This window comes from Budorcas taxicolor, chromosome 1 (assembly GCF_023091745.1).
Source record: "Budorcas taxicolor isolate Tak-1 chromosome 1, Takin1.1, whole genome shotgun sequence".
In the NCBI taxonomy this organism is placed as follows: Eukaryota; Metazoa; Chordata; class Mammalia; order Artiodactyla; family Bovidae; genus Budorcas; species Budorcas taxicolor.
The window spans coordinates 209,726,423-209,749,579 of NC_068910.1; the positions used below are offsets into that span (position 1 = coordinate 209,726,423).

The following is a 23,157-nucleotide window of genomic DNA, read 5'->3' on the forward strand; positions in this document are numbered from 1 at the left end:
CCCCAAGCCTCCTGTCCCGAAACCTCCTAGCCCCTCTCCAGGGCCTTGACTCCCCCTTGGAGACCTCGGCCGCCTGAACGGGGTCACGGGGTGGTGGGTGGGTCCCTTCAAACCTGCAGGAGGCCTGCTACCTGCCCCACCCCGCCCCTGGTCCCAGTGGATCTCGACCTGTCTGTCGCTCACCTCTCACGGATGCTGGATGCCAGGCACAGTTCAAGGGCGGGGTGGGGGGGGGGGGCGGTGCTTGCATCCTTGGGGCCGAGTATGTCCCTGTAGCACCCCCCTCATGACCCTGGAGGTGGGGGATTCTGGTGCTCCCACCTGGCAGCCTCCCTTGTGGTCCTTGTAGTGCTGTGGGGAAGGCCTGCGCCCTCAAGGCTCCTCTCAGACTTCACATGAGTGACACCCCAACCCTGGGGAGGGGTCAGCAAGGCCCCTGGGGGAGCGAGAGGAAGAGACAGCAGCACCCAGCTGCCTGTCCTCTCTCCTCTCAACAAGTTGGGGACCGCAGAGCCCTGAGCCCCAAACTTCCTCCCTTACACCCTGGCGGACAGTCCCCCAGGGCAGCTGTGCTGTCTGTCTGGCTACCGGGAGCCCTGCAGGGATGGGGCAGGGGCCTGCTGGGCCCTGGGGTGGGGGTGTTGACGCTGCCAAGGCCGGTCCACCTCGTGTGTTCAGAACCACCCAGACTCACGGTTCCTGGTTTTGTACAATATGGTTCGATTTCTTCTCCAAACCTGCAAGAACCTAAGAGTTGCTATCTCTGCAGGTAAAACAGCTCAGACTTGGAGAGGCCATGGCAGGTAACAGCCTCGCATGAGGAGCTGAGGCCCTTTGTTTGACTTGGAAGCTGGGCGCCTGTGGCAGACCCCGAGGCACAGAGAGAAGGGCCCACAGCAGGGCTGGTGAGGCTCGGGCAGGAGAAACCACCCTGGTCAGTCCACAAGTTTCAGAAAGTAGGTACGGGGAGACGCTGGAAGAGACGCTACAGCAGCCACGAAGACGCACGGTCTCCAAAGTTCTCCCAAACTTCTTACGGTTACACGATTTCTACATGTCTTAAACTATAAAACATTTCGGCTGGTATTAGACCAGTGTTAACAGCGTCAGCTCTGGGGAAGATCTAGAATGTTCTCTGGGGCTGGGGTGGGTGTGGCCTCGCCCGGAGCCCACCCCCAGCAGGCCCCAGGGTGGGGCCTTCACACCTGTCCCCAGAAGCAGGGCCTCGGCTCCTCCCTGCGTCTCTGTCTACACACGCTCTCCGGTTTCCCCAGTGGCTCAGCTGGTAAAGAACCTGTCTGCCAATGCAGGAGACTCAGGAGATGCGGGTTGGATCCCTGGGTCAGGAAGATCCCCTGGAGAAGGAAGTGGCAACTCCCTCTAGTATCCTTGCCTGGAAAATCCCACGGACAGAGGGCCTGGGGGGCTACAATCTATGGTGTCACAAAGAGTCGGACAAAACCGAGTACACGCACACACACAAATGTGTGTGTCGTTATTGTTCTGCGCTTCCCTAGAGCAAAAGCGGAAGATCTTTTGTCAATATGTATGTGACTAAACCGTGAAGAGGTATTTATACGACAGCTCGAAAGTCAGACAGATCCACGGAGCTGAAACATTTAAACAAACAGCACCACTTTGTAGAAATTGGTTAGTGAGGGGGAGGTGAAGAGGCCGGTGGATCCCATGCAAAGACTGGAAACGCCCAAAACATGTTTCAGGGAAATTCATCTTGGGTTATGCACTCTTTTTCAGACTTCTTAAACTCAACAGGAGAATTGTAAGCAAATAAAAGTCCTCATAAACCAGGGAGGTAAATCCTCTAGCTGAGGGCTCCAGTGGGAGGGGAGAGGGAGTGACTCACCCAGAGCTGGGAGAGACGCCCCCCACCAGGCTCCTCCTCCACCCTCTCCTCCCTCCACCCCTCCCTCCCTCCTGGGCTGAAACTCCGGAACGAGAGCAGACAGGACTTCTCTCTGCCCGGCCAGCATCACGGTCACTGCAGCCCACCCTGCCCGCGGCCCTTGCTCCATGGTGGCACGAAGGCCGGTGACATGAGGCTGCCCCGCGCTCTGCTGCCCCTGCTGCTGCAGGCCTGCTGGGCCTCCGCGCAGGACGACCCCGTGGCCTCGAGGGCCATCGCCTTCCAGGGTGAGTGGACTTGCCGCGTCTGTTGGGCGAGGCCGGCCTGGACCAGACGCATCCGGTGTGAGGTCCAGGGGACCCCGGCCCCTGGCAGGATGCTCAAGTGCTTAGATGCGGCCCAGCTGGTGGGGGACCCTGGGGAGGAGGATGGGCCTCACCAGGTCTCAGCCCCTGTGTCCCCTGAGTGTCTGTCCTCAGCGGGCACTGCACCAGCTCTGCCTCCATCATCAGCTCCTTCTGATTCCTTCCTGGTGGTCAGTCAGGAAACACAGTCACCTGGTCCTACCCACCCTCTCCTGAAGGTCAAGCCCCTCCCTGGTAGTTTCAAATTCAACTTGGAAACACAATGAGAAACGTCTCCGTGCTCTTTTAGGAGTGTTGGGGCCTGACTGGGTATAAGGGGGTGACTGGCTGGGGAAGGGGCCAGGGGGGCTGGTGGGGGCTCCCCTGGGGAAGGGGGAGTGCAGGGCTGAGCCTCTCCTCCTGTCCCTGGCCCAGACTGCCCTGTGGACCTATTCTTTGTGCTGGACACCTCCGAGAGCGTGGCCTTGAGGCTGAAGCCCTATGGGGCCCTGGTGGACAAGGTCAAGTCCTTCACCAAGCGCTTCATTGACAACCTGAAGGACAGGTAGGACCTTGTCCTCTTCCTTCCGTCCACCATCCTCTTGGAGGGCAGGGGAGACAGGCTGGTGTCTCCCCTGCCACAGCCAGTGGGCAGGGCTGGGCCTCAGTGTCCCCATCTGAGAAGGGCAGTGTTGGCCAGGCCACTCGAGTCCCTTCCCCTGGGGCTGTGTGGTTCAGATGGGCTAGAAAAAGACTGAGTTGAGATGGAGCCGGCTGTTTAGCCAGGAGGGCCGAGGGGGACAGTGCTACAGCCTGGGCTCCCCAAACGCAGTGTTGAACAGCTCCCCTCCCCCACCCTGAGCCGGCTTGGGAAGCTGGCCTGAGGCCCTGTGGGTCTGCCTGGTACCTAGAGGGGGCGCCCCTCACCAGCCACCTGGACACTGACGTCTGCCCAAGTAGACGGTCACAGCCCAAGTCTCAGACCCGAGGTCTCAGTGTCCCCCGTGTCCAGTGTCCTGGACAGAGGGGCCCCAGCCTGGAGTTGGCTTTGGGGGCAACATGCTCCATCCATCCATCCATCCATCCATCCACTCACTCACACATGGAGAAGCCCCTGGCAGCGGGTGTGGCGGAGGACGGGACACGCCTGCAAGGAGGCGGGGCCGGGCCAGGGGGCGGGCTAAGCTCAGAACCAGGCTCCACCCCATCTCCCTCACCCTCACAGGCCCCGCCCCTCCTCCCACTCTGACCCACTGACCGGCTGACACAGGCCCCCAGCCTCCCACCCACCAGAAAGTCTGCAGGGAAGGAGGAACTTCTGCCAAATGCAGGGCACGGTGGGACCGAAACCCCAGACCTCCTGAAATGCCCGGGTTTATGAAGGCCAGGGAAGACCCAGGTGTGGACAAGTTTCATAGAGTGGGCACGGGGCAGCCAGGTGACTCAGCATCCCACTCTGGGGGGCTTTGGCCCCATACCTCATTCACTCCAGTTGTGAACTGGGGGCTCTTCCTGCCTTTGGGTCTGTTGGCGCCCCACGGAGGCCTCTGTCACCTGTCTGCTGATGGGCTGGAGGGGCCTGGCTACCCCCTGAGATCCTCGGCCAAAGTGACCAGGACAGAGAGAAGAAGCCACTCAGATCCAGGGGTCCTATCCCCTCCCTCCCCCGTCCCCTGTCACTGGCTCCACTTCTCTCTATGCAGGGTCTGTCCCCCACTCCATGGCCCTGGGATAGGGTCTCGCTCACGGCTCCTCATCTGAGGCCTTGGAGATCAGGGGATGTGGTGGTCACTAGCTGGCTGGGCCCGCCCTCCTGGCCACCGCCATCTATCCGCCATGTGCCCCCGGCGCGGGGACCAGTGTCTCAGGGCTGCTCACGGGGCCACAGGCTCCTCCCTCTCAGCGTGAGAGGGGACCGGCCGTCTGTCCACCTGTGACCCTGCTGAGCAGGGGAGGAGAGCGGGCCGGGGTGTGCGGAGGCCCGCTCACCATCCCGGGCCCGCAGGTACTACCGCTGTGACCGCAACCTGGTGTGGAATGCGGGCGCGCTGCACTATAGCGACGAGGTGGAGATCATCCGCGGGCTCACGCGCATGCCTAGCGGCCGCGACGCACTCAAGAGCAGCGTGGACGCCGTCAAGTACTTCGGCAAGGGCACCTACACCGACTGCGCCATCAAGAAGGGTCTGGAAGAGCTGCTCGTGGGGTCAGTGCCTGCCTCCCTGTGGCGCCGCCCCCCACCCCCCGATGCCCCGTAGCTCTGCCTGGGGAGCGCCCAGCGCTGCCTGGTCGCTGCCCACTGGCCGGCGGACTTTGGTGCCTGAGGTCCCCAGAGCAAACCTATGCCCCAGGGGGTCATGCTGGTGACCACCGCCCAGCCTGCCCCCTCACTCTCCACCAATCTGTCCCTCCCTCCAGCTATCCACTGTCTCCTCAACCACTGAAGGCAGAGGGGACCTGAAATGTGATCCCACAGAACTTTATTTTCTGTTTTAATATCCTTTCCTATGTTGTTGAGTCGCTCAGTAGTGCCCCACTCTAAACCCCATGGACTGCAGCACTGCCAGTCTCCTCTGTCCTTCACCACCTCCTGGAGCTTGCTCAAACTCATGTCCATTGAGTCAGTGATGCCATCCAACCATCTCATCCTGTCAACCCCTTCTACTCCTGTCTTCAACCTTTCCCAGGATCAGGGTCTTTTCCAGTGAGTCGGCTCTTCGCATCAGGTGGCTAAAATATTGGAGCTTCAGCTTCAACATCAGTCCTTCCAATAAATATTCAGGACTGATTTCCTTTCAGGTAGACTGGTTTGATCTTGCAGTCCAAGGGACTCTCAAGAGTCTTCTCCAACACCACAGTTCAAAAGTATCAGTTCTTCGGCGCTCACCTTTTTTATGGTCCAACTCTTATCCCTTTCTGTAAGCCCACCTTGTGGCCGGATCAGCACAGAGAAACTGGAAACAGTGCTCTGAGAGCCACCCTTGGGTCTGCATCTTCCTCTGGGGTCTCTAGCCCCCTGCCCCTCACCTCCAGCCTCGGGGTCTCAGCGATGTGGTCCCAATGGGGCCCTGGGCTGTGAGGGTCAGCGGTGGCCTGAGGAGGCTGGGCCAGGTGGTCTCACCTCCTCCACACCCTGCAGGGGCTCCCACCTGAAGGAGAATAAGTACCTGGTCGTGGTGACTGACGGGCACCCCCTGGAGGGCTACAAGGAGCCCTGCGGGGGCCTGGAGGACGCTGTGAATGAGGCCAAGCATCTGGGCATCAAAGTCTTCTCCGTGGCCATCACGCCTGACCACCTGGTGGGGCATCCCCCAGGACCTGCAGTGGAGGGAGGGGGTACCCAGGGACTACACTGGGAGAGGGGTACGGACATAGCCCGAGGGACTGGGGCTCCGGGGGAGCAGAGGAGGGGAGGCCCTGGCTTTCTCACTGTCACTGACGTTCATCCTCGCTCTGGTTGCGTCCATGGCAGGAGCCACGTCTGAGCATCATCGCCACGGACCACACGTACCGGCGCAACTTCACAGCAGCTGACTGGGGGCAGAGCCGCGACGCAGAGGAAGTCATCAGCCAGACCATCGACACCATCACGGATATGATCGTGAGCGCTGCCTGCAGGCCCGCCCCCAGCACCCCGCCGAGTCCAGGTGCCAGAAACCCTGTGCCCAGGAATGGAAGCTAATTTGACTTTTCTCTCTCACTTTTCAGAAAAATAATGTGGAGCAAGTGGTAAGCACCTCCCCGCCCCCCTGCCCCCCGCCCTGGCATCACCAGCGCCCGTTCCTCCACCAGCAGCCTGAGCGTGGGCGGCCGGTGTGGCCGTGCCCACACTCCTGACATGCCCCTCTGTCCTCCCGTCCCGCAGTGCTGCTCTTTCGAGTGCCAGGTGAGTGTGGCCCTTGCCAGCCCCCACCCCTGGGCCGCCCCAATAGTGCCCCCACTGACTGTTCTTTTTGTGTCTTGTAGCCTGCCAGAGGACCCCCTGGGCCTCGAGGCGACCCCGGGTACGAGGTAAGTGGCCACATCCTGCCGGTGCTTACCTTGATGAAGGGGGAAGCCTGGGAGAAATATCCTGCAGGCTGGTGCCAGGTCTAGGGGTGCAGCTGGACCCCAGGCAGCTGCCCTCAGCACCCACCGCCCACCTGCTGTGCTGAGCAGGTGTCTCCCCCCATGGGAGAGTGTCTGGGCGTGGTGCCCCACAGCCGACGTGGTGGCCATGCTGCTGTGGAGGGGGGTCCGCTGCCCCAGCCTCCTTCCCGTGGTGGAGGGCATGGCCTTCCTAGAGTGAGTGTCCCTGTGGCTCTGCTCCTGGAAGTGGGCCTGCCGTGGAATGGAGCAAACATGGGCCTGAGGCCGGACTGGAAAACAGAATTTGTTGCTAGTATTCACAATCCAGGAGCTCACTCGTGAAATTCTAGATTTCTGGCTTTTCCTGGAAAGTGTCAAGTCCAGTGGCCATGGACCCATGTGGCCACCTCCCACAGGGGGCTCCCAGGCTGTGTCCACCCTGCCCTCCCACCCATCCCCGGGGGCCCAGCACGGCAGCAAGAACAGGCAGACAGAAAAGAGTCAGGGTTATTTTTGCTGGTGCCAGGCAGTCCCAGGGCTTGGCGGAGTGTGTGGCAGAAACCCTGGGCCTGGCCTCACACCCTGGGCCACAGGAAAGGTGTCTGGAAACCACATAGACGCTGGAGATGGGATGGAATAGCTTCATAGACCTGTTTTTGTTAGCAAGTAGGGGCTTCCGTTCACCAGCTTTTTAGAAATAAATGGAATCTGTCCTCTGACCATGATCTGCTCTCTGTTCTAGGGAGAAAGAGGGAAGCCCGGGCTCCCTGGAGAGAAAGGAGAAGCTGGAGACCCTGTGAGTGCCGGGTACCTGACTGAGGGGTTGGGACGCTGAGAAGCCAGAGGCCAGGGAGCCAGACTGCAGAAACTTCCAGAAGGATGACTGGTTTCATGAGCATCATGTGGCCTGATCCTCAGAGGACACGGCTCCTGTGGGTGATGAGGACTCGGGGGCAGACAGCACAGCTGGCCTTCCAGCACCCCCACTGGGGCAGACCCCCACGCCCCTCAGCCGCCCGCCACAGGCCCACCTGCTCCCAGAGGACAGGTGGCAGGGATCAGCCAGCAGGTGGCCTCTGCTTCAGCCATGGTGGTCTCCGCCCCGGGGGGACCCCGGTGTTTCTCCGTCCTTGGAGCTCCACTGAGAGCCCCCAGGGGTGGGGTTGGGCTTCCGCTGCAGGGCGCTTCTTGGACACAGGTCAGTGGTCAGCAGGCCGGGTCTCTCTAGCTGACCAGGCCTGAGTAGGGTGGGGAGTGAGGGAGCTGGGTGGGGGTTTCCTGCTCCCAGGGCTGTCTAACACGACCCCCTCCTCTGCTGCAGGGAAGACCTGGGGACCTTGGACCCGTCGGCTACCAGGGCATGAAGGTGGGTCTCTCTCCTCCCCAACGCGGCCTTGCCCTGGGCCTCAGGGCATTAGGCCTCCGGCACCCCTCACAGCCCCTTCTTCTCCTCTGTTTGCTGTGTAGGGAGAAAAAGGGAGCCGAGGAGAGAAGGTGAGTGACCTGCGGCTTTGGGACGTGTCCCTGGGGCATGGAGTGGCCCCCGACTCTGGACAAGGACAATGCTGCCTGTTCCTGGCGTGGCGGGGCTGCAATGAGCTGGGGGTGCCTCACCCCACGATGGGGAGACCAAGTCCCTCACCCTCCCTTTCTATCTCCACAGGGCTCCAGGGGACCCAAAGGCTACAAGGTGAGATGCTGGAGGGGCGCAGCCAGTGGAGACACTGTCCTGTGGGGGTACAGTCTGACCTTCGTCTGACCTTTGATTTTTTCACTTCTCAGGGCGAGAAGGGAAAGCGTGGCATGGATGGCGTGGATGGCATGAAGGTCACCCTCAGCTCGGGGAGGGTGGAGGCGGGGCATATATTTCGGGGAAGGGATGGTGGGCCAAGCTGGCTATCCTCAAGGAGGTGGGTGGGTAGGGGTCTCGTGTGTGGCCACCCTGGGCAACTCTGAGGTAGCATGGAAGGCAGGATTCCCATTCTGCTTCTAATTAGAATCTGTTGCTGATTCTTGCCAAGCCTTAGGTCCCAGTGGACCCTAAGCTACCCAGCCAAGCTCAGAGCGTCTTCCACTGGGGAGAACTTTCTTGGGAAATGGTGGATGAGCCAGAGCTGAGAGGCTTGACCCCCAAACCCACCTTCCTCCTTACAGGGGGAGTCAGGGTACCCTGGCCTGCCAGGCTGCAAGGGCTCGCCCGGATTCGACGTAAGTCACTTTCTCTCACCCACATCTTAAGGCTGTAAGCTCTCAGAAGTGAAAATTGCCTCAGCTCTCCTGCTAACGATGCGAAGTCACATGCATGCCTTGTGGCTTGGGGACCTGCCCTGCTGGCTTGTCGCTCGCCAGCAAGTGGCTGCCAGTGGCTGCCGTTTCATACTGTGGTCTGACTCTGCGACCTCTCCCCAGGGTGTCCAAGGACCCCCCGGGCCCAAGGGTGATGCAGGTGCCTTCGGACTGAAAGGAGAGAAGGTCAGTGACTTGAGCCCACAGGGGTGGGCCCGGCTGGGGCTTCATGACCTGCCTAGCATTGAGGAGAAATTCCTTCTGGAAGCAGGTTCTCGGCTTTAGTGTGGGGGCCAGGCCCCACTGCCCTTCCCGGGCTGGCAGGGATGGGCATGGGAACCTCTGCCCAGGAGAGCACTGGGTGCCCAGCTTTGGGTGTTCCCCCCCCGCTCCCCATTGCACTTCCTGCACCTGCCCGTCCATCCAAGGCCTCTCTGGGCACCTCAGGACCGTCCCTGCAGCCTGTAACCCTCCGGTCAGCCCAGGATCGACCTGCTCACGTGAAATGTAAACTCAAGAATAAGCAGGGAGATACTCACACTGCAGCGGGCAGAGCAGTGAGGCCTGAGGATTCGCATTCTGCCTCTAATTCGAATCTGTTGCTGATATTTCTTTGGGTTTTCAGCAACAGGAAATGCTGGAAAAGTTGGAGGAGTAACACGGATTCTGTCCCAAATGCATTCTAGCAACATGGATGTCCTGGAGTGTGGTTGAGGTCTGAGGGTGCCAGCCCCCAGCCTGGTAACCCCAGGCTTCCACTCTCGAGGGCCCGGCTGGCCCCTGCCATGGGCAGTGTTTGAACCCGGGAAGTGGGTTTGGTGCAGAGATGTGGGTGGCTAGGGTCGTCAGGGACCACGGCCTGAAGCCTGGGTGAGGAGGCCAGTGTGGGGCCACGGGCCCCCAGGACAGCTGGGCACGACCTCCTGAAGGCTGACCCTCAGGTCTTTCCAGGGTGAGCCCGGAGCAGACGGGGAGCCTGGGAGGCCAGGGAGCACGGGGCCCCCTGGAGATGAGGTGAGTGTGCATGTTTCCCTGATGCAGTGGGGGTGCCCATGCCTGGGAGGGCCGCAGGATCAGAGGAGACAGTCTGCGCTGTTGTTCTCAGGGTGAGCCCGGAGAGCCCGGTCCCCCAGGAGAGAAGGGAGAAGCCGGCGATGAGGTAGGCGCCCTCCTGCCCGCAACGCCCCAGACTCAGCAGAGATCCTGCTGCTGACGAACTCATGTCGATTCCTCTTACTCCAGGGAAATGCAGGACCAGACGGAGCCCCCGGAGAAAGGGTGAGCGGGTGCTCTGAGCCTCACCAGTCAGTGGCCGGTGTGACTGGTGTGGCCCACGTGGCCCCAGGTGGACAGGGCAGGGCATGAGACGGAGAGACCACACATCCTGGCATCTGCTGGGGGGACAGCCCCGAGCCCAGGCCCCAGGCTCCCACCCCACACCTCACCGCCTCTGCTCCCTCCACACAGGGCGGTCCTGGGGAAAGAGGACCTCGAGGGACCCCAGGTGCGCGGGGCCCAAGAGGAGACCCGGTGAGTCACTGTCCCCAAGCTGGGACCCCCATGCCCTCGGCAGGGGGTTGCAGAGACCGGGCCAGACTGGGGTCAGGCCATCAGAATCAAGGACAGGCCACCATGACCCTCTGGCCCTGAGATGTGGGTGACCCACACACAGGACTCCCATGTCCCAAAGATCCCCCTCTCCTGCCCACTGCCTGTGTGGGACCTCGCCCCCCTCCAGGCCCCAGGCTGCAGAGAAAGGTCAGCAACAGATTTGAATTAGAGGCGGAACAAGAATCCTTAGGCCTCCCTGCTCCACCCACCACGGTGTCAGCATCGCCTTGCTTGTTCTTGAGTTTACATTTTAAAGAGGGGAGTGTGGCCAGTGCCCCCCCAACCCCTGCCAGGGGGTGGGGGGAATGAGCTGCCTCCAGGCCTCGGCAGGGGTATCGGCCCCTCATCATGGCCCCTTGAAAACACGAGTCCCCTGACGGCCAAGCACGTGCCACTTTGGAGGACTGGGGTGAGAAGGAAGCGAGGCCACGCGCAGCAGATGACAGAAGCTGCTGGACCTCAGCCGGTGGCCCCCAGGGCAGCCGGCCTCCTCCGTCTCCTCCTCAGTGGCTTTTCCTCCCCAGGGTGAAGCTGGACCCCAAGGTGACCAGGGACGAGAAGGCCCCGTCGGTGTCCCCGGTGACCCGGTAGGAAGCCTGGCTGGCAGGGGTGGAGGGGTGTGGTGCTGCCAGATGGGAGCAGCTCACAGATGCAGGGGGAGGTCTCTTCACTGCACACCCAGGTGCTTCCTTGTGGGGGTGTGGCCTGGAGACCTGGGGTGTCTGGGGTTGGGGGGACGGTGGCCAGGGGGCTGGTACAGATTGGCAAGGTGGACCAGTGCTCACAGGGGGAGCCCTGTCCCTGGGTGGGCACTGCCAGGATGCAGCCCTGAGCAAAGATCCCTTATGCTGCCCCTCACGCTGCCCTCAGAGTGGGGAGGGTGCCTTGGTGTGGCTAGTGCTGGAAGAGGTCACTGAGGGTGGAAGCCGGGCAGTGAGCCATCAAGACCAGTGGGGGCAGGGCTGGCAGCAGCAGAGGCATGCTGGAGCCTGGGCCCTGGGGACCCCTCCAGCCTGGGGAGCTGGGCGAGGTCTCAGAGGACTGAGCCCAGACAGGCACCACACCGCAGATGAACTGTGTAAACCTCCCTCAGGGTTTGGAGCCCCGGGGGTGAGATGCTGGCAGGAAGTTGACTTGGGAGTGTCAGTCCAAGGAACATTCCAGAATTCCTGGGCGTGACCTTCCAGAGGCCATGCTAGGGGAGGGGAAGACAGTGGAGGCCTGAGGAAGCAGTGGGCTGGGCGGGAGGAGCAGTCAGGGAATAGGCTGGAAGCTGTGAGCGGCTGGATGGGAGGGAGAGCTGAGACTACTCCCCCAGGGAGCATCGTGCCCGACACCCCCCCTCTTCGCCTGCTGGTACTCTCAGCCCGTCTTCTCCAGACCCTGACTGGGTCCTGCCACAGGGCTCGCAAGTGGAGGGCATGTGGGGTGACAGAATGACACAGAGCCGAGGCAGGTTGGGTGGGCTGTCACCACTGAGCAGGCCTCGGCCAGAGGGACAAGGCAGGAGCCTGGCTGTCGGGTTTGTCGAAGCTGCCACACCACATTGATGGGTGGTCTTGGCCAGGCCATGCTGGGGCTCCAGTGGTGTCCTGGCACTCCTGGTGGCCAGTGGGTCCTGGAAGAGGTCTGCAGAACCCACTTGAACTCCAGCCCGCCCTGGGGAAGCACTGGAAGGGGGGCACACAGCCTGGTGCCACCCTCATAGGGCACGGGTGCTGGCAGTTCAGTGGGGAGACAGACCATATGCACGTGAACGCATAGCAAATGGACCAACGTGCGTGGTGAAGATGCATGGCAAGGGAGCTGGGTCCTGCGAGGCCCCGGACTGCACCTGCCACCTCCCGTGGGGTGAGGGCTGCACCCGGAACCCACAAGCCCCTGAGGGCCCCTGAGATGCAGGGTACAGCCTGGGCTGGGCGCCCTTGGCCTGCGATGGGGCCTCTTCCTTGGCGTCCTTGGAAGGCTCTGCTTCCTGCCCCTCATCATTCGCATGGACTGTGTAGATTGTCTGCAGTGCTTTGCTTTAGAGAAAAATACTGTCAAAAATATCGAAATCCATCTGTTGTTCAGTCAGCTCATCCGTCCGTCCGTCCATGTGTTTATCCATCTTCATCTGTCCATCCACTCATCACCTGTGTACAGGTGTCAGTTCAGTCCATCTGACATATGTGTCCATTCAGTTCAGTCGCTTGGTCCTGTCTGACTCTGCAACCCCATGGACTGCAGCACACCAGGCTTCCCTGTCCATCACCAACTCCCGGAGCTTTCTCAAACTCATGTCCATCGAGTCAGTGATGCCATCCAACCATCTCATCCTCTGTCATCCCCTTCTCCTCCTGCCTTCACTCTTTTCCAGCATCAGGGTCTTTTCCAATGAGTCAGCTCTTCGACTCAGGTGGCCAAAGTATTGGAGCTTCATCTTCAGCATCGGTCCTTCCAATGAATATTCAGGACTAATTTCCTTGAGGATGGACTGGTTTGATGTTCTTGCAGTCCAAGGGACTCTTAAGAGTCTTCTCTAACACCACAGTTCAAAAGCATCAATTCTTCAGAGCTCAGCTTTCTTTATAGTCCGGCTCTCACATCCATACATGACTACTGGAAAACCACAGCTTTGACTGGATGGACCTTTGTTGGCAAAGTAATGTTTCTGCTTTTGCATATGCTATCTAGGTTGGTCATAGCTTTTCTTTCAAAGATCAAGCGTCTTTTAATTTCATGGCTGCAGTCACCATCTGCAGTGATTTTGAAGGCCAAAAGAATAAAGTTTCTCACTGTTTCCATTGTTTCCCCATCTATTTGCCATTATCTTAGTTTTCTGAATGTTGAGCTTTAAGCCAACTTTTTCACTCTCCTCTTTCACTTTCATCAAGAAGCTCTTTAATTCTTCTTTGCTTTCTGCCATTGGGTGGTGTCATCTGCGTATCTGAGGTTATTGATATTTCTCCCAGCAATCTTGGTTCCAGCTTGTGCTTCATCTAGCCCGGCATTTTGCATGATGTACTCTGCATAGAAATTAAATAAACAGGGTGACAATATACAGCCTTGATGTTTTGGAACCAGTCTGTTGCTCCATGTCCGTTTTAACTGTTACTTCTTGACCTGCATACAGATTTCTCAGGAGGCAGGTCTGAGATGGTCTGGTATTCCCATCTCTTTCAGAATTTTCCACAGTTTATTGTGATCCACACAGTAAATAAAGCATAGTAAATAAAGCAGAAGTGTATGTTTTTCTGGAGCTCTTTTGCTTTTTGTATAATCCAAAGGATGTTGGCAATTTGATCTCTGGTTCCTCTGCCTTTTCTCAGTCCAGCTTGAACATCTGGAAGTTCTCCATTCATGTACTATTAAAGCCTGGCTAAGACAATTTTGAGCATTACTTTGCTAGTGTGTGAGATGAGTGCAATTGTACAGTAGTTTAAACATTCCTTGGCATTGCCTTTCTTTGGGATTGAAATGAAAACTGACCTTTTCTAGTCCTGTGGCCACTGCTGAGTTTTCCAAATTTGCTGGCATATTGAGTGCAACACTTTCACAGCATCATCTTTGAGGATTTGAAATACCTCAGCTGGAATTCCATCACCTCCACTAGCTTTGTTCATAGTGATGCTTCCTAAGGCCCACTTGACTTCACATTCCAGGATGTCTGGCTCTAGGTGAGTGATCACACCATCATGGTCATCTGGGTCATGGAGATCTTTTTTGTATAATTCTTCTGTGTATTCTTGCCACCTCTTCTTAATATCTTCTGCTTCTGTTAGGTCCATACCATTTCTGTCCTTTATTGTACCCATCTTTGCATGAAATGATCCCTTGGTATCTCCAATTTTCTTGAAGAGATCTCTAGTCTTTCCCATTCTATTGTTTTTCTCTATTTCTTTGCATTGATCACTGAGGAAGGCTTTCTTATCTCTACTTGCTATTCTTTGGAACTCTGCATTCAAATGGGTATATCTTTCTTTTTCTCCTTTGCCTTGAACTTCTCTTCTTTTCTCAGCTATTTGTAAGGCCTCCTCAGACAACCATTTTGCCTTTTTGCTTTTTTTTTTTTTAATGTGTACACATGTGTGTATCTATCCATCTCTCCATCCACCCATCTGTCTAGTCATCTGTCATATATCCATGGATGTATGTATCCATCCATCCATCTGTCTGCCCACCCACTTGCTCATCCATCCATCCTGAAGAACTTCCAAGGCAATATCCAGAATGTAAATTCTTAGCAGCAAAATGTCTTAGCCCCAGTGTTGTGTGTATGAGTTGACATTTGCCAAATAATCCTACCTACCTGCCCATCTGGCCCCCACTCACACTCCCCGAAGAATATAAAACAAGCTGCGCACACACCTCTGCCAAATGAGCTATGATGAGACTCTGGCTCTGCACATTTACTCGTCTCCCGGTTTGACTGTTGGTGTGTTTGTGGGCTGAGTGGTCTCTGCAGGGCTGTTTATGCAGGTGATCACTTCCCGCCAGGGTCTGTGTTCCCTGTGGTGGTGGGGGATGCGGGGCTGCACCCATGGTGCTGACGTTGTTCTCATCTGTCCTGAGCTTGTCTGGGGTGCCGTGCAGTTGAGGTTGTCCTGCTTGTGCACAAAGGTTCACAGATGCACTCACCCCTTCCAGTGTGGTTTTGCTCACCTCTGATTTGTCAGGAGCATAGACTCCAGCAGTAGAAGAGGGGTGGGCTTGCCCTGCGTGGCTTTTTCAGTGAACAGCCAGCCCATTGTCACAACGCACACGAGTGCAGTCTGTCTCAATGATTGAAATGCGGTTCCATCAGGTTTAAAGTCCCTCATCTCTACGTGTCTCTTTCTGGAACGACTGTCACCCGCCCCTGCTCTTTCCGTGTCCACCCCATTCCCACAACTGACTCTTGTGGCCTCAGGCTGAGCAGGCCCTGTTGCCAGGCCACCTCCCCGGCTGTGGCCTTTCCTGGACGGTAACTGAGGAGCTGTGACCGCTCCCGGCCAGTGGTGCTGACACATTCTGCCCAGGTTCTTCCTGAGGCACTGTCAGGAAGTCATTAACTCTAAAGGCACAAACACTGGAAGCAGGACCCGGCACAGGGTCCTGGGTGCATCCCAACTGCGTTAGTTTCCAGAGTAATTGGTCGCTGCAGTAAAAGGAAGCTGCCGAGAGTGTGGGGCAAAGGGAGGCCCCTCCTAGGCCGCAGGAACCCTGGACACTGCTGGGAATAGCTGCCTCCTTTGGGAGGGGGCCCTGTGTCCCCCTAGCCTGTGACCAACTGGGGATGGTCGCCCCTGGACCTGTGGCTCCCAACCCAGGTGGCACTTGGTCACCTGCACATTCAACTTCCCGGCCCCCAGGTCTTCTGCTTCTGAGCTCAGCCCCACCCTCCTGACCCTGTTAGGGGTCCCACAAGCCCCTCCTGACTCCAGACACAACAGGTCGGCTCCGACACCAGGGTCCATGCGGAAGGTCCTGGGAAATGTGTTTTCCCAAATCGCAGGAAAAGGCCACTGAGAAACTGAGGATAGGGTCCCATTCTCCTGTCGTGCACCCGGCCACCAGGCCTCGCCCATCCCGTGTCCCCCTGCAGTGGGCACCCCCGTCCCCCCGCAGTGGGTGCCCCAGGAGCTCCACCCAGTTTGGTGTTTCCATGTCTCAGGTAGTTCCTTGAGTTCCCAGGATGCGCTACTGGGGACCAGGAGGCATCACCACACAGGGCCACTCCCATCCCTTTCCTGTCCCAAGATAGGTCAGGGATCTGTGGAATCCTTGGGGGACCAAGAGCCTGGACGGGAAGGCAGGCGATGGCCCCCAGGGAGCGGCAGGATGGAGCAGCCAGCAAGGGTGGGGTGTGGGGCCGGGGGCCACTGTGGGTCAGAAGGGGCCCATCGGGTGTGTCCTCTCTCTGCAGGGCGAGGCTGGCCCCATTGGGCCAAAAGGATACCGAGGTGATGAGGGACCCCCAGGGACCGAGGTGAGTAGCCCTCCCTGCCACTATCCCAGGAGGGACTAGCCTGACCCCCGTCCCCGCCCCCTACCCAGACTTCTTTGGGAGAACCCACTGGGCTCCTACACATAAATGTTTCATTTCACTTCATGGAATGTGTGACTCTGATGACATTTAGAAAATGCAGAAAAATATTAGAAAGAAAGAGAATTGAAATCTCAGCCCCCTCCCCACCTCAGAGAAAAACAGCATCAACAGTTTGACTTCTTTCTTTCCAAATTCCTTTTTTTCTTTCTTTGCATGTTATGCCTTATGAATTTGACTTGAGAAAGTTTTTTGTTGTTTTTCTCATTATGAACTCAGACCTTAATGATTTTTCAACTTTGCTGATGTGCTGGCGCTGGCCACGCCTGTGGCATGTCTGCTTGCTCCTCCACCCTCTCTGGTTGTGCTCTTGGGTGTGAATCTCCCACAGTGACCCCATGGGTCCCTGTCCCTGTTCTGGTCATCTCTTTCTTGGGTCACTCCCTCGGTGGACATGGGGCAGGTGTAGCTTCTAAGGCCCAAAGGTGGCATGGCCTCCAGGATTTCGGGTTTAAAAACCTTTCTTTGAGTAATTTATGTGCTGCATGAAAACATGTTACCTTATTTAATTCTCTTTGCTCCAGGAGGCCTCGTGCCTCTGAGCCTGTGTGGCTTGCTACCCAGAGACCACTTCATTTTCTCCTCCTTAGGGTCCCAGAGGAGCTCCAGGGCCTGCAGGCCCCCCTGGAGACCCCGGGCTGATGGGTGAGAGGGTGAGTGACACAGAAGGGTACATCCTGGGCGGGAGGTTGCCTGTGGCCCAGAGTCTGGAAGCAGCTGGCCTGGGCGAGTCCTGCAGTAGCTGGACTCCATCTGCTCTCCCAGGGTGAAGACGGCCCCCCCGGGAATGGCACCGAAGGCTTCCCCGGCTTTCCCGTGAGTACCCTGAGTCCTGCCTGACGCCCTCTTAAGCCAGTGGGGCACATGGCTCTCTGGCTGGGGCTGCCCCTCTAGTGTGACTGGTATGACTGGTGTGACTGATGTGACTGTCCCGCCTTTCCCCAGGGCTATCCAGGCAGCAGAGGTCCTCCTGGGATAAATGTGAGTACATGCCATCTGCTCTGTTGGCCATGGGAGGTGCACACGGGCACACACGCTCGTGCAAGTGCATCACTCCTACACCTGAGCACACGTGCAGACACACACAGGCCTGCTCATCGCCAAGGCCCCCACCCGTGACTCTGTCTCCCTAGGCTCTGCTCAGCCCCGGGTGCCCCTGCTGGCTGACGCTCCCCTCGGGATCTGTTCTCTCCATGGCCCACCCCAGAGGCCTGCCCCCTAGAAGCCCAGAGCCACAGCACCCACCCCAACCCTGGGCCGGCTCCCCCTAACTATGTGCTCTCCGTCACCTGCAGGGCACCAAAGGCTACCCTGGCCTCAAGGGGGACGAGGGAGAAGCCGGGGACCCCGGAGATGACGTGAGTGCAAAGCCCACCGCGTTTGGCAACATCCCTGGTCAACCTCAGCCTCGAGGGCCCAGAGCCCACAGACCATGGGGGAGCGTGGCTCCAAGGGTGGCTGAGCCTTCTGGGGCTCAAGGGGGTGGTGGCCAGGCTCATAGCACTTGGTCTGGCCATGCGTGGCAAGCCTACAACACTGCACTGTTTCTTTCCAGAATAATGACATTGCTCCACGAGGTGCCAAAGGAGCAAAGGGCTACCGAGGTCCCGAAGGCCCCCAGGTGGGTCCATGGGCGAGCGGGCACCCTCCCTGAGTCTGGTGTGGTGGGAACCTGGGAGCAAGGCTCTGGAGATGGGCTCCAGGAGGATTGGGGGGACATGCAGTTTCAGGGCCTGAGGGGCTGAGCATGAAGGGGTGGGCAGAAAGGGAGGGCAGGTCTCCAGGCAAGCTGTGAAGGCATGGCAGGGCCTCAGGTGGTGCCTGGGTGAGGCCGGGCACCTTGCCCACCAAGGTGGTGCCATTAGACCCACCGGGACACTCACCTGCGGGGGGTGAGCTCCCACTGACCACCAGGAAGGGACAGTTGGACAGTGGCCACCAGGTGGACGACAGTAGCAGGTTCCCCAGCCTTCAAGGTGCAGAAGCCTCGGCTCCCCCTAGGGCTGGGAGACCCTGCATGAAGGGGGTCAGCCAAGGGCTCCCGTCAGATCTGTGGCCCAGGAATCAGCATGGCCCCAGCATCCATCCTGACAATCCTTCTCCCATCCTTTCTCTGACAGGGACCCCCAGGACACGTGGGACCTCCGGGGCCAGACGTAAGTATTGTGAATATCCTTGTGGACTGACCACTCTGGCCAAGGCTCCTGTCAGGGTGGGGAGCCTGACAGCAGCAGAGATGGCCACAGGGAGACATGTGGAGGTCATGGGGGCACGTGGAGGTCACAGAGGGGCACGTGGAGGTCACAGCAGGGACATGGGGAGGCCATGGGGGCACATGGAGGCCCCAGCATGGACACATGGAGGTCACAGAGGGGCACGTGGAGGTCACAGCAGGGACATGTGGAGGCCACAGGTGGGAGACATGGAGGCCACAGCCACCACACAAGGGCCTTGGGGGCATGTGACAATCACAATGGGGATGTGTGCTGGTCATAAGGGAACATACAAAGCCATGAGGGGGACACGTGATGGCCACAGTGAGACACCTGTGACCACACATCAGAGGCCACATCAGATGTCCATGCCCGGAAGGCAGGGGCCTCACAGGTAGAGCAGGGCACGCCCTGGGAAGGAGTCACCCTGCACAGCCCAGCCCAGCCCCTCTGGGGTCCCAGCTGGAGTCCCAGGGGAGGGGGACCTGGAGGGCTGGCCTCACCCCCCGAGCCCTGGGAAGCCTCTCACCCCCCAATTCCATCTCCTGGGAGTATCTCTTCCCTCATCCCCAGGAATGCGAGATTTTGGACATCATCATGAAAATGTGCTGTGAGTGTCTCCCCCTTGATACCTACCCTGATGAGAAAGAGCGTCCTGCCATATGCTGACTGGGGGGGCTGGGCAGGCAGGAGGGCAGGCATGGGCCCCTCCTGAGAGGAAGTTGTGGGGAGGGGTGAGGATGGCCTTGCTGAGGGGTTGAGTCCCATAAGAAAGTCAGGAGGGGAGAAGGGGGAGCTGGCTGGGGGGTTAGTCTTGACACCATGTGATTGCCGTTTCCTTCTCTTCCCAGCTTGCTGTGGTGAGTCTGACTCTTCACCTTGGGGGGTGGACTCACCCCTCCCCACTGGATTGGCCCTGGGTGCTGGCCTGCCGGTCCTCCCCTGGCCATTCACACAACCAGGGATGGGGGGGCCAGAGTTCTCTCCATGACCCCCAGTCCTTGAGCCCCCACCCCTCTCTGCCCTGCTTTGGAGGGGTCCTGGGAGGGGCTCTGAGGCTTACCACACCCCTGCCGCCTGCAGAGTGCAAGTGTGGGCCCATCGATATCCTCTTCGTGCTGGACAGCTCTGAGAGCATCGGCCTACAGAACTTCGAGATCGCCAAGGACTTCATCGTCAAGGTCATTGACCGACTGAGCAGGGATGAGCTGGTCAAGGTGAGGCAGCCGCCCTGGCCTCATTCGAGGATGAAGGTTCCCAGGGAAGCAGGGGTCTGTCCTGACACCAGAGTGGAAGGGCCGGGTGCTGGGGGCTGCAGGAGAGTTGCCTTGTTTTTCAAAAGCCAAAGCCCCCAGCCCAGCAGAGCACAAGAGCCACCTGGGGGCCTGGGGGCCAGTCCAACCTGGGACGGGAGCGGGTGGAGGCACGACCTGAGCAGGGAGAAGCACCAGCACCCTGGGGATCCCTGAGGGTGCTCCTCATGGTGGCGGCTCTCTCGAGCAGTTTGAGCCTGGGCAGTCGCATGCAGGCGTGGTGCAGTATAGCCACAACCAGATGCAGGAGCACGTGGACCTGAGGGACCCCAACATCAGGAATGCCCAGGACCTCAAGGAGTGAGTGTGGCTGCTTGGTGCCTGACCCCTGACCCTGGCCCTGCCCTGGCCATGACCTTGACCCCTGGCCCCCTAACTCCTGGTTCCCACCCCAATGGTACTGTTGCCCTGCAGGGCCATCAAGAAGCTGCAGTGGATGGGCGGGGGCACCTTCACGGGCGAGGCCCTGCAGTACACCCGGAGCCGGCTGCTGCCGCCCACCCAGAACAACCGCATCGCCCTGGTCATCACCGACGGCCGCTCGGACACCCAGAGGGACACCACCCCACTCAGCGTGCTCTGCGGCCCTGACATCCAGGTGGGGCGGCCTCCATGCCACGCTGTCGCCCTCATGCCCAAGGGCTTGGGGGACTGTCCCCACCAAGGGCTACACCAATGCTGTCCCTCTCCCCAGGTGGTCTCTGTGGGCATCAAGGATGTCTTTGGCTTGGCTGCGGGCTCCGACCAGCTCAATGTCATCTCCTGCCAAGGCCTGGCACCCCAGGGACGGCCGGGCATCTCACTGGTCAAGGAAAACTACGCCGAGCTACTGGACGACGGCTTCCTGAAGAACATCACCGCCCAGATCTGCATAGGTGAGCATGGCAGGTGGGCCTTATGGCTCTGCTCTCCGCTCTCCACTCGCTGTGACCTCTGGCTGTGGCAGCAGACGCCCATGGCCAGCAGCGTGTCCACTCCCCCCTGAGCTGCTCCCCATTCTTACTCTGGAGGCTGTGGCCTGACTCCCTTGTGGCTCGGCATCCACACAGGTGTTCCCCGAGTGCAGGCTGCACCGTGGTCCCCCACTAAACACATGTGCACTGGGGTCTGAGGTTTGGTGCACCTAAATGTGTGGGCAGGGGTGGGCCTTGGAGCCTGACACCCCTCAGAGGTTCCCACATAAGGGACACATTTGCCATGTCCATCTGGGCTTGGCCCAGGATCAGAGCTGAGTCCACACTGCAGCTGCTGGTCAGCAACTGGTGAGTGCTTCAGGCTCAGACTCAGGGCCCCAACTGGCGCAGTGGAGTCAGCATTATCTGGGGCCTCTGGCATGGGGCCTGTGCTGTAGAACACCCTTCCTCCACCCTGCGCTTGGTTTCCCTGCTCTCAGAAGGGCTGGTGCCTGGAGGACCCTTCTGTCACTCAAAGGCCCCCTCTGGAATAAGGGACACGCCTCCTGTAGGGTGGAGACAGTGGTGGCCGTGCCCTCCACCTCAGAAGTGCCAGGCGTCCTCTGCTGGGGGGTTATAGGAGGAACAGCGGTCCCTGTGATTGCTGGGTCATGCTATGGGGTTTTCTCTTTTACAGACAAGAAATGTCCAGATTACACCTGCCCAAGTGAGTACTGGGGGGTGGATGGGGCACTCTCGGGGTGGGGGTGCTGGGTAAGAAGGTCTGGAGGCCGTAGGGAGTGAGGCAGGCCCCAGGGCCTGCGCTGCACGCTCACAGCTGCTCTGCCTGCAGTCACCTTCTCCTCCCCGGCTGACATCACCATCCTCCTGGACGGCTCCGCCAGCGTGGGCAGCCACAACTTTGACATCACCAAACGCTTTGCCAAGCGGCTGGCAGAGCGCTTCCTGACAGCGAGCCGGACAGACCCGGGCCAGGACGTGCGCGTGGCAGTGGTGCAGTACAGTGGCACGGGGCAGCAGCGGCCGGAGCGCGCGGCCCTGCAGTTCCTACAGAACTACACTGTGCTGGCCAACACCGTGGACTCCATGGGCTTCTTCAACGACGCCACCGACGTCATGGACGCCCTGGGCTACGTGACCCGCTTCTACCGCGAGGCCTCACCCGGCGCCGCCAAGAAGAGGCTGCTGCTCTTCTCGGATGGCAACTCGCAGGGCGCCACGCCAGCTGCCATCGAGAAGGCGGTGCAGGAGGCCCAGCGGGCGGGCGTGGAGATCTTCGCGGTGGTGGTGGGCCGCCAGGTGAACGAGCCCCACGTGCGTGTCCTGGTCACGGGCAAGGCAGCTGAGTATGACGTGGCCTTTGGCGAGCGCCACCTGTTCCGCGTGCCCAGCTACCAGGCGCTGCTGCGGGGCGTCTTCTACCAGACGGTGTCCAGGAAGGTGGCGCTGGACTAGTGGCCTGGCCCCTGCCACCGAGACAGAGGCAAGAGAGGACCCAACATTCCTGACCAACCCGACTAGCTAGGATTTTTTAAAGGGAAAGCTTGAAAAGCCGTGATTCGATGCTCTATGCTTTGCCCACCCCCCAACCCCCAGAGCAGAGTATCGGTGCTGGGGATCTGCTGGCCCCCTCCTGCCGCCTGCCTGAACCTGCACCCAAAGTGCCCTCCTCTTGCTGCCTGTCCATGTCCCCTCTCCCCAGTCAGAGCCCCGGCACCTGGTTCTCTGTCCTTTCTAGGGTCAGCTGTTGCTGCCTTCCCTCCCCACCCCCCCCCCCCACCAACACCCAGAGCTTGGCTCCCCTCTGATCCTAGAGTCCTTCAGGAAACCCTCGCTCACCCCAAAGTCAGGTCTCCCAGGGAACTGGCACGGGAGCGTGAGCCCTGGAGAGCTGACCCCCCTCACGAGGTTCTTGTCACTCACGCCTGCCAGCAGAAACCACGACTCCTCCTTGATGGCAAAGCCCAGACCGCAAACCCCAGAGCGAAGGTGCTATCCTGCCCCACCCCACCCCAGGACCAGAGGCCTGGCCGCACCCCCTGGGGCACAGTGAGGCATTCAATCAGAAACAAGCCGAAGTCCTTTCCCCTCAAGGAAGTGATTGGTTCCACATTTTATTGAAGATTTTCTTGGTTCTTTAGTTTTACTTTTACTCCTTTCTGTGTTTTTTCTCAACTGTGTTCATGTGGGCGACTTTTCCAAATAAAGGTTTTCACCCTCCTTTCTGTGGTCGTCATTCCGAGGAGTTAAACCCCCATTGTGCTCGCCCTTTGCAGCGACAGGAGGACTCAGAGGGGCTGAGGCATCCAGGGGCCTGAGCGGTGCCTCCACGGCCAGGCGCCGCCCATCCACATCCCTCTTCCAGGTCTGGAGGAAAATCGGGAACTTGAAGGCCATCCCCAGTACTTGGGGAGGAGCTGGGAGGACGAGCCTGGCACCCTGACTATAGAATCGGAAGCAGTGGGGGCCACTGGGAG

At 59.3% G+C, this 23,157-nt stretch overlaps 1 protein-coding gene across 1 annotated transcript; it reads left to right on the forward strand.

Annotated features, from left to right (window-relative positions):
• Window positions 1–1,955: 1,955 nt before the first annotated feature.
• Window positions 1,956–22,901, forward strand: COL6A1 (collagen type VI alpha 1 chain). The gene is made up of 35 exons (XM_052653323.1): window positions 1,956–2,151; window positions 2,644–2,773; window positions 4,214–4,414; window positions 5,348–5,507; window positions 5,681–5,809; window positions 5,917–5,937; window positions 6,074–6,094; window positions 6,175–6,219; window positions 7,019–7,072; window positions 7,598–7,642; window positions 7,744–7,770; window positions 7,940–7,966; window positions 8,059–8,103; window positions 8,431–8,484; window positions 8,686–8,748; window positions 9,514–9,576; window positions 9,668–9,721; window positions 9,805–9,840; window positions 10,030–10,092; window positions 10,698–10,760; window positions 16,061–16,123; window positions 16,831–16,893; window positions 17,006–17,056; window positions 17,186–17,221; window positions 17,536–17,598; window positions 17,796–17,861; window positions 18,361–18,396; window positions 19,027–19,063; window positions 19,305–19,313; window positions 19,537–19,670; window positions 19,957–20,066; window positions 20,181–20,364; window positions 20,461–20,641; window positions 21,357–21,386; window positions 21,513–22,901. Exons 1-35 carry the CDS (start codon window positions 2,055–2,057, stop codon window positions 22,133–22,135), a joined length of 3,084 nt encoding a protein of 1,027 aa, XP_052509283.1. The 5' UTR covers window positions 1,956–2,054; the 3' UTR covers window positions 22,136–22,901.
• The last annotated feature ends 256 nt before the right edge of the window (window positions 22,902–23,157 follow it).